The 11,443-nt window shown below is 33.4% G+C and overlaps 1 protein-coding gene and 1 long non-coding RNA gene across 2 annotated transcripts in view; both read right to left on the bottom strand.

Moving 5' to 3' along the window:
• The window catches only part of LOC134240917 (uncharacterized), a 228,570-nt gene that overhangs the window by 19,237 nt on the left and 197,890 nt on the right, over window positions 1–11,443 (bottom strand). The gene's annotated exons all lie outside the window — the stretch shown is intronic.
• LOC134240910 (microtubule-associated protein 1B-like) lies at window positions 6,232–9,617 on the bottom strand. The gene has a single exon (XM_062723018.1). The coding sequence runs from the start codon at window positions 9,565–9,567 to the stop codon at window positions 7,237–7,239; it is 2,331 nt and encodes a 776-aa protein (XP_062579002.1). The 5' UTR covers window positions 9,568–9,617; the 3' UTR covers window positions 6,232–7,236.

The following is an 11,443-nucleotide window of genomic DNA, read 5'->3' as shown; positions in this document are numbered from 1 at the left end:
TTTTAAAATGTCAAGTTGAAGGCCATAGAAAGTGTTTTCTTCTCATGTAAAAGTTTCTGAAAAAGTTCTGCTTCATAAGAATATAAAAACAGGTCGGATAATTGATTAAGAAGAACAATTAGTGCCCATCGGAATTCAAACATTTCTTTAAAAGCCAAAGAATGTATTAATGTTGTCAATGACAAAAAACGGCATCCTTTTGATATCAACTTCAGAAAACTTTTATGTCTTCTAATGCTAGGCAAGCTCACCGAAATTTCATAATTAAAATAATTCGGAATTTCATAAATATTATGGATTCTATTGACGATTACACCAGACTATGGGCCAAATATGAAAGACGTTAACACTTTGTTAAAATGGATTAAATGTATCAGATCCGTGTTAAAATCGCGTATTAAAAGATTGATGGGCAATATGAAAACCATCTATCCTTCTGTATTCAATAATCCAGAAGTTAAGAAAGAATTAGATAGATTACATGATCAGTATGTACTGGTCCCTGCTGAAAATGCAGGTAACAACACAGTCTTTGTTTGTAAGGCTCATCATAAAAATTGTATAATTTTAGAACTTAGATTTAATTCTACAATGGTAATCCAACATATACTCATAATTCCCTTTCTAAGGAAGAAATTTTTAAAAATCATGTCAGTTTTGAATATCTTTAATATTCCAAAGAATCAAAATGAATTTGAACTACCACATAAATATTGTATTCCGTAACTTTATAATGCCTAGGTCACATTTAAGCCGATGGTCGGACGACAAAATTTTTTTGGTCTTGTCGGCTGAAAGAACAGGATCGGCCGACTCAGTATCGGGCGACGCGGAGCAGTCACATTATTTCCTTGGGACACCGATGACTTGCATAGATAAAACAAAAAATCTTTTTCTCTAGAAATCAGCAATATTTTTTTCAAAGATCTATATTCAGATAGGTGATGTGAGTAATGTTTGCAAGGCAAAGTGGCAGAATCTTATAAAATTGTGACTCAATGTTGAAAATGTGTGCAAAATTTTGTATGGAATGGCATAAAAACGACAAATGGTGCATATCTAAGCAGGGAAGTATTCTTCCCTGCTTAGATTTCTTCATATCTTACGGATTAATTATTTATGTTATTTCCGTTCATAAAACATATATCAATCCATGAATCAAAATTTTGTTTGTGTTATGTATCCCTAATAGGTTAGATATTCATAAGTCGGCCAATCGTCACCGGATCATCTAGCTCTGAGCTACAGTTTGATTTTAACCGTCGGCCGAAATTTTAAACACCCTTATTGCCTAACGACGGACGACCGACTTAATAAACTGACCGCCGAAGGTCGGACGATGATCGAAGGTCGGTCGACGGATAACTTCAACTGAGGAAATCGGCCACCGACGCAGGAAAAATTATAACTTGGACCGATGGACACAAAATTAGTCGGCCGACAAAAAAAGAGGTCAAAATCGTCCAAGACAACGGCCGATGAACTGACGACTGTCATCCGAAGAATCCCGTTTTTGCTCCAAAACCCGTCGGCCGTTGGTCGTTTTTGGAAATGTGACGGGGGTTTAAGAATACATACAAACCAAGATACATACATGTAGCAGGTTCCAGTAAATATTCAATTAAACCTCTTTCTTTACTCCTCATTAAGATATTGACAGTAGGACGGAGTAACTTCAAGAGTACTGTGCAACAGTATATTCAAGAAGTGGTGTAAATCAGATGTGGATACTTAAAGAATTTAAGGAACTTTAGGACAATTTGAAGTCGTAAGATTTAACCAAAATCAAAAGCTTAAAAACTTAAGAATTTTCAACCTTATACACAACCATTCCCCACGGTAAAATAAAGTCCAGGCCTTTTGATATAATTGGCAGCTGCTTTTCAATAAAAATGGAACTCGTAAATTTCTTACCTTGTCATTGGTCATTTGCAAAATTATTTTGTTAAAACATTCTGATTGTGTACACAAGTACTCTGAAGTTGACATCAAAAGGATGCTAGAGGATATTGTCTATGTCTCTGTTGTTTTTGGAGACCAGGTCTTCCAACAATCTATTGGAATTCCGAATATTGGAGATAACGAAAAATATTCAATATGAAAGTCCATAAAACAATACAAAATAGGTGCAGAGCAAACACGGACCTCCGAAACATCAGAGGTGGGATCAGGTGCCATGGAGGAGCTAGCATCCCCTGCTGACCATGCAGTCACACCCGCCGTGTGCTCCTTGTCATGATCAGGAAATAACGGGAAAAAATCCGTCGTCAATTCAGTGTATTAATAATGGACTAACAATTAGTATGAAAAACGCCAGTCAGCATTTGACTCAATGATAAATTGTATTGCTGACAAGGTCATTGTATCGACCATAGAACTTAGAAAATGACGACTTTAAACGAAACTGCTGATATTCTTGTTTCATCAACTTGCTTGGCAATAATTTACCTCATTTTAGATATTGTTCATACGCATAGCATGCTCTTGCGTATCGAATCAACTGAGATATATACACTCCGTATGCAGAAGATGAATATTGCTGCATAAGTAAGGGAAGCTGACGATAGAAATGTTAAAGTCATCACGTTTATCATATACATGTAGTTTGGTTGTTAGATTACCATTAACGTCTTTTCAAGTAAAATATCCAAGTATGAAACAGATGTGTAAGACGCTGTGGTATCTTTTATCTCAAGCTCACCAGGATATATCGTATCGACGTAGGAATGGAAATTACCATTGTTAATTGACAATACGTCGTCGATATGACTAAATATCGAGTAGAAGGCCACAGCAAGTGTTTTCTTCTTTTCACGCATAAGATTGTGCACAAATTATGTTTCAGATGAATACAAAATTAGGTCTGCTAATAACGGAGCGCAATTGGTAACTATGGGAATTCCAATAGATTGTTGGAATACTTGGTCTCCAAAAACCACATAGATATTGTCAATCAGAAACTCATGCATCTCTTTGATGTCAACTTCAGAGTACTCGTTTGTGCAATTAGAATGTGCTTTAAGAAAGCAATTTTGCAAATGACCAATGACTAGGTAAGTAAATTTACGAGTTTCATTTTTACCAAAAAAGCAGCTGTTAATGATATCAAAAAGCCTGGAGCTTAATTTATCATGGGGAATGGTTATGTATAAAGTTGAAAAGTCATATGTTTTAAGCTGTTTATTTTGGTAACATCTTGTAATTTCAAATTGTCCAAAAGTTCTTTAGAATTTTTTTTTTGTATCCACATCTGATTCACACCACTTCTTGAATATATTGTTGCACAGTACTCTTGCAGTTTTTCCTTCACTACTGTCAAGATCTTGGTGAAGAGTAACGAAAGAGACTTGGTTGAACATTTACTGGAACCCGCAATGTATCTTTGTTTGTAGGGATTTTTATGAAGTTTCGGAATCCAGTATATAAAGCAAAATTCAAATTCATTTTGGCTCTGTGGAATATTAAAAATATTTAAAACTGACATCTGATTTTTAAGAATTTCTTCCGTAGAAAGGGAAGTATGAGTGATAAAACGTTTTTCCTTGATATTTCTGTGGCGGTCATGATTTTGACGACCTTGATTGTACACTACCTGAGGATGTTTCCATATACATGTAAGTGTCATCCCTCCTGGCCCAGTGGTTCTTGAGAAGATTTTTAAAAGATGTCATTAATTTTTCACTAATTTTTAATTATCTCTCCTTGGAAATGAGTGTGGCCCTTCATTTTAACGATCTTGAATCCCCTTTATCCGAGGATACTTTTTGACAAGTTTGGTTGAAATTGGCCCAGTGGATCTTGAGAAGGAGATGTAAATGTGAAAAGTTTACAGACAGACGGACAGCTAGACGGACGGACGCCGGACAAAATGTGATCAGAAAAGCTCACTTGAGCCTTCAGCTCACGTGAGCTTAAAATGGTTGGGAGAGCATTTTCTGGACTGCAATATATTTCTGTACTAATTTTCACGAAACTTATGAATCCAGTTTAGTTTGGATAATATCTATATACTAGTATACTGATTTGAAAAATCCAATTTGATTGTACAAATCATCTTTATATATGTATTTGTCACAGGATTGTCTTGCGACGAAAAAGAGAGCGTTTCACTCCATTTTTACCTAAAGTAGAGATGAAAAAGAACTGAAGTATTAAAAGAGACCATGTTCAGGGTTTTAAAAATACAAAAATATTTTCTTTTACTTTAATTTCATAGAAACTAGATTTACTGTTTTATCTCGAACACTTTTTGTATCTGTTCAAATCAAGATTTTCCGTGTACGCTGTTGTATGGCTAAAAAGTTATCATTTATGTCACCTTGGAGTCTTTTATATCATTTTGATAGATTTTGCCTGACCAGTTGTCAGATGCTGTCATTACATATATGTCCCTGACTTCAGAGATCTACTGTTTGTTTGTTTTTCTTCTGGTAAAGTTTCTTTGTAGAGTTAATTCTCCTCTCCGAGATTTCTGAATTAAGTTCCAATATTGGATGGTTATAGAGAAAGGCATATAAAAAGATTAAAATTTCTGTCCTGCCTTTTTAGAAAAAAGCTATCGATTACAGAAATACAAGTATACAGAATCATAAGTTACAAAATTTCAAAGAAATAATCGAAATCTTCCCATTTTCAAGTTTTTCCCGGTACAATGTAGATCCTACACTACTGTAAGGTGTTTTTTTTTACCGAGAAGTTTGTACACGACAATACAAAACTGAAATAGGTAGGATTTTTTCTTGTCCAAAAAAAAAAAAAAAAAAAAAAAAAAATCAGAATTATGCATATGGGGACCACTGTTTGATAGGATTTCGTACATGTATGTCATCCTTATTAATTCACATCCTTACGAACATTTTTTTTGTAAATGTATGGGTTCTTTTGTGTGTGTGTGTATATATATATATATATATATATATATATATATATATATATATATATATATATATATATATATATATATATATATATATATATATATATATATATATATATATATATATAGATACAAACGAAATTATAGCCGCATGATTTTTACATAGTTAATTTTTACAAATTTGTTTGCTCATGATATATTGATTCTGATTCCTCAGTTAGATGATGGATTGGCAAAGAGGAATGTACAGATAATAACTTTTAGATACTTGATTGGATTTGTGCATTGGTTACTTCAATTGTTAACTTTTTTTTTACCCTTTTGTCAATACCATTTACATATAGATTAAGCCTAATCATTTTTCAGATGCTGCCATGGAAAAAGATGTTCATGACCTCAAAGTTATATTAGTTTTTTTTGTATGATTTTTCTGAGAGCCCTTTCAGATCTAGAGCTTTCCTATGGTTGATTAATTTGAACGTTTCTGGAATATGTGTAGTTTTTCCATGCAAAGATAACCTATTGAGTACAAACATAAGTAGTACCATAAGTTCCTAAAATGCAAACAAGATGTAGTATCTTTCATTTTTAGACGTTTAGAACTCATACTATTGCAATTTGGAAATGTTATGTTAGTAGTAACTTTAAGGTTCCATAAATTACCGCGAACTTTTTATATGCTTGATTATGGAGATGCGTCAAGTGCTAGCAAAAAGAGTTTGATTTATGGCATATACACTTGGTGTGCTCCTGATGATATAATTTATATTACTTAGTCATTGGTATTGATTTGTCGAAAATAGAAACATGGAGATAAGGAAACTATTTCAATTTTTTTTTATTATACTTTAAAAAATAATTGTCAATATTCGATTCAACCATGATTTATTTTCATTTCAATGTCACAATTTAATGTTTTTATGGTTTTAATTATAGCTTTCTTTATGTATTTTCCGTTGACGTTCGTTTTGCCTTTCTCCGTCTGTTATTCAAAAAAAAAAAAAACACCTGACATTTTTTGGTGATTCTATGTAATTAAGTAGACTTGTATAATTAAGGGAATCTTAATTAATTATCAATCTTTGCTCTGTTCCCGATTTGTATTATTAAAATGGACTTCGACCTTGAATACTGTTCTTTATCTCCATATTTCATATAAAACATAATACTGTATTAAAATATTTCATCCACTGTCACATTTTTTTTCACATTGAAAACCGTAATTTTTATTATTAAACCTGTAAGGATATTTATTAACTTTTTCCGTTGATAACCAGCACTGCTGAATTTTGCTGGTAATCAAATGAAACGGTCTATATTGAATTTGAAATTACAAAGCCTTGTTTTGTTATTAATGAGGGAGGTATTACTTAGGGATTTTTTAAACTGATGTTTCAAGATGCACTTTTTATATGTTATTCATAGAATCGTACTTCACCACATTAACTTTACGGGTTCCTGTTGGAGCAATATCTATTATCCAAGAGGGATACTGTTTATTGACAAATCGAGCATTAAATATAACCATTATAAGTTTTAATACCAATCACTATAAACTTTCTGTTAAACTTTATTGGACCGCTCAAAGCAAAATCTCATTATCAAAACTAAATACATGACAGTGATGAATGCTGTTTTTTAATGTGTGTTTTTAAAAAAAATAATTTCCTTTCTCTGGCTACAAGAAACACAGCATTTAAACATAATGCATGCAATGATACATGAAAACATTGCAAAAAGTGTCCTATTCATTATTACAATGAAACGAACATTGATAATTGACATATGGAAGTACTGGAATAATACATGTATTTCAACATACCAAAAACGCAACAAAATACACTTATCCTTTAAAAATGGCCAATACTTTTTTTTGCTAAGACATGGACTTTAATTATGCACGTTATCATATTAGTTGATAGCTTTTCCTTTACATATCTGATTCCTAATATTTTCAAGACAAGATCGAAAAAAAGCACCAGGATCGTCTTTCCGATAAATCTGGTTATGTTATAATGAATGAAAAGCGACTGTAAAATAGATAAGAAAATATCTAAGAACCAATGGAAATATGAAAATGTGTTATCGTCGCGACATTGCAGATGACATTGCCAAATTTCCTGGTTCTACTATTTATATTTTGCTTGACAAGCAACGCGTGTCATTGAGTTCACATCTTACAGCAATTGTGGTTTTACTTTCTTTTTAGATTCATTAACATTCTACTTAATTCGTAATTGTCGCTTGTCAAGTTTCTCCTCTAACAATGTTCACTTCCACGAACGTCATGAACTTTCTTACAAAATGTTAATTCTGACTTCACAATATTCTGGCTAATGTACATGTTGTTCTCCACACATTTAGTTGTAAAATTTGATTTTCTTCACTTTGTTGGCAACAGGTTCTGTAACGTATAGTACATCATCACTATCGGTACAGAGATCCCCTGGTCGCTGTAATTTACAGTTATCTATGTACATGAGAAATTGTCCATTCTGATCAATAACATGCAACACATCGTTATATTCATCTGCAACAATGATGTTGCTTTTGGTGTCTGTGGTTACGCCCGAGCAGCCAAAGCTTTTGTACCTCTCTGACTGGAGATTCCCGGTGTAATTGAACCTAAATATACCATACTTGTCAACCACCACGATACGTCTGGCCCCAAGGTCAGATACGACAACATCAAGATTCTTGTTTTCATCGATGAAATCAGCTCTGCAGTACAACTGCTCGCCTCTTACGTCGTACTGAATTTCTTGTTTCACCGTGGATCCACTATAACGAACTACTTTGCATGTGGCAAGATCCTGCGATTCCATGGTAACCAGCAGGTCATCAACGGATGTGCTGCAAATGGCCATTGGAAACCATTTTTGTAGTTTGACCAAGCTCTCTATTCTACCGTTATTCTTCACTAGGTTGATGCATTTTCCATTGTGGTCACTGAAGATAAGTTGGGCGTCTCTTGTTAGCGTCAGGTCAAAGGGTTGATTTCCAGTATCAGTGGAAGTTTTCTCTACAAATTTACCCGCAGAGTTCATCTGTTTTATGACTTTGTTATTTCCACAGATAAAAATTTGATTTGTACTCCTGGCACAAGCAATCTTATAGGTGTATGTATATCCTGTTTCAAAAATATCTGTAACTTTAGGTACATTAGCAAATTTGCTACTGGCTTCAAGAAAGTCATCGGGCACATCCCTTGGTTTTGATTCTATTTCCGACGGGATATTGGCCATTTTGGTAGCATTTGATGTAGATTCTGCAAAACTCATGAGTTCTGATTTTACATCTGAGCTTGATTCTACTGGAGTTTTGACCTCTTTTTTGCCACTTGGACTCAAACTTGTCAAATCGTTTAATTTTTCTGTCAAATGTAAATTCACAGGGCTCTCTTTGGCGAGTTCTGCTGTTGCTTTTGATTGGAAATTCAAAGGAACATTTAGCTCTGTTGTAACCTTTGAATATTCTCCAGTGCTTCGTTGCTCCATTTGGATTTTTGGATCCATCTCACTATTTGGGGGTTTAGATGGTTTTAAAGTCGATGCGGCAGGAATATCTATCTCTAGACTCTTTTCAATAGAAACAGTTATCTCTGATTTAGATTTGTGATCTGATTTCGCTTCCATATGGCCGTTATGTTCTGTGGCTGCTTGAACACTAGAGACCAAAGGGCTGCTCTGCCGATTTGGAGACTCTGCACTTGATTCGACGTGACCATTCAAATTCAACGAAGGCTTTGTTTTGGATTCCAAAGGACACTCTACCTCCAATGCAGTTTTGGAGCGAATGTCCTTTTGGCCCCTTTGACTGGTTGGGATTTTCGAGTTGAATTCTTTAGGAATAGAAAGCTTTTTAGTTACCTTTGGGCTGGTGTCCAGCGGAGCCATATCTTTTGTGGCCTGGGAAATGGAATCCATTAAATCATTAAGCTCTGATAGCCTATCTGCCTTTGATTTCTTTTGCTCGCATCTTTCACTGCTCACTTTTGACATTGGTTCAGCTGGACTATGGACGTCTGGGCTTGGAATTAAGCTGGGTTCCGCATCAGAAATATTGTTTTCCGGAGCTTTTATTTCCTTCCTGACAGAAGATTGTAGAGATCCAACTATCTGACACAATTTCTCTTCAGTAAGGTGATGTGGTTGAAACCTACTCACCGACAGCTCATATCTGGTGGGCATATTCTTGAATTTGCTATTCTTCGATTTATACTTTGCCAATTTTTTGTTGTTATCTGTCGCTAGAAATTCACGACACTCCTTTATTGCTGCTTTTATTTCTGATGTTGACAACTTAAATTTCGATTTTATAGACTGGACAAAATCTACGTCTTCTTTTTCCATCTTTCCCGCTTCGGACAGATATTTGTTGATGACAAGGTCAACAACCTTATGTAATTCGTCCCCCAATTCTAAGATAACATTCTTCCTATCTTTGTGTTGTTTGATGATTTTGGAAAGCAAGGCTTCAACTTCACCGAGATTTGAGTCATACTTGGGTCCAATATTTTCTTCTAAATCCAACAGATCTGCGCGTATTTTCTCTTTCTTTGTGCCACCAAGTGAATCGCAAATGTCCGACAAAAGTTCTAGCTGGGAATCTCTCCAATTGCTGGACAAAATACATTTCACACATACTGGCGTATCATATTCATGTTCACACTGTTTCTTTGTACTTTCCATTTTGGAACTTTGTTAGCAAACTGTCGCACTACTTAAGTTTTATTTGACAGCAACTAATACAAGTAAGCTGGAAACAGAAATAGAAATGTAGGATACGATTTAGTCAAATTTGATTTTCAAATGATTTCTTCTTTTTAAATTATTTGTTTAGAGAATTTTCTTTTTTATAAATAGAAAAGTTTAAAAATCCATAAGAATACTTACTTTTTGATGCATACAGAATTAACATGGTGGATAAATTGGACGTTGACATTCAGTGTCCTTTCATGTTATGTGAATGTTCTGAAAATCAGAGCAAAATGCCTGACTAAGCGATATAAAGGTACACGTCACAGGATGACGTAGGACACGTGCTTATACACAATCTCCTAAGAAGTTAGTGTGCTGACTTTTGTTATTTATGAATCTTAACGAAATATGGTTGTTATTGTTTTTTTTTAAATTATTTTTTTTTTTAATTCCTTTATCAATGTTTATTGTTACTCGAGTTGGGTTATTTGCTTCCATATATTTATGTTATTGTATTCGGTACACAATTGTCAGGACAAAGTCTTATATTTGCTAGATGTTGATAAAACACTTCTCTAACTTTTAAAAACGACAAAGAAATTGTGTAAACATGGAAAAGGCAAACATGGTGCGATACCGTAGTAATACCATCTTGTATACGAATAGCTTGTCACTTATGTCAAAATGCGCATTGACAAATAAATAACATAAAACAAATCTACAGAAAGGTGACCTTAACCACGTCAAATTTACGATCGTCTGTATCAAACGATGGCATATGATTGCTATAAATCAGAAAGAAAAATCTTATTCTTTTCATCTTGGCCTTTTAAATCCGATTATTTTATTAGGTAAAGTAACTAAAAATGAAGTATTTACGTTTACTACAGTGTTTAATATCAAATTAACTTTTTGAATAGAAAACAAAACTTCAATAAAATCGAATTTAAGTTAGATTGGATTTGTTCAAATGTAAATTTTCCTTATGTTATCATGACATCAAGTATACTATTATTTTCGATCCTTTTTAGAAGAAATAGTTTAATTTCATCAGCTTGACTTCATTCAACTCATTATGTTTTTGTCATCGTGTCATTCAGTGCTTTCTGTGTGTTCTTTATCATTGAAAAACAAGAGGTGCATATTCGGAATAAAATTATCATATCAACACAAAATAAGTAGACATATACATTCATTAGCAAAGTAAGATAACTCTTAAGACAATCTCTATTATCCTGAATTAAATTTTTTAAAGAAGTGATAAAATGTGATTTAATTAATTACTCAAAACAAATCTAGATTGGTTCTTGTCCTAACTGACAAAAATTTTCAAGATTTCAATTCTTTTAAATAAAATTTTTACAACGTATAATCTTTATGATTTTTAAGCATACATGTATTTGTTTATATTAATTGGATCAAATAAAGTTCTAGTCAAATTTAAATTACATTTTAATTCATTGAGGAAACTTTTAAGTAAACGCCGGAGACAAATGTGCATATGAAACTTTTCAGCCGACGTCAATATATACCTGAATGAACAACAATATGTACAGTAAGGGTTGTAGTAATATTGTTGTTGTCGATAATTTGTACCATCACATGGATTGTTTAAGCCTAATACAAGCGGTGATCCTTAGTAAATGTCACAACTGATATAAAATCTTTAATAAACGATGGTTTTCATGAAATTTATTTTGTGCTATAAGCAGACTATTGATTTGACTTTTGCCCTAAATTTACGCTCAATTTACGCTCAAATTTAGTCTGTAAAAAATATTATACATAAAGCTGGTCAAGAAAACAGCTACGGTAAATTTAGAAATAATGTTTAGGCAATTTTAAATAAGGAAGTGGATAGGGAAAA

This window comes from Saccostrea cucullata, unplaced genomic scaffold (genome assembly GCF_032062105.1).
Source record: "Saccostrea cucullata isolate Sc308-1 unplaced genomic scaffold, CSIRO_AGI_Scuc_v1 ctg753, whole genome shotgun sequence".
NCBI classification, from domain to species: domain Eukaryota; kingdom Metazoa; phylum Mollusca; class Bivalvia; order Ostreida; family Ostreidae; genus Saccostrea; species Saccostrea cuccullata.
The sequence above is the reverse complement of the archived record's forward strand: the minus strand, read 5'-3'. Positions and strand labels throughout refer to the sequence as shown.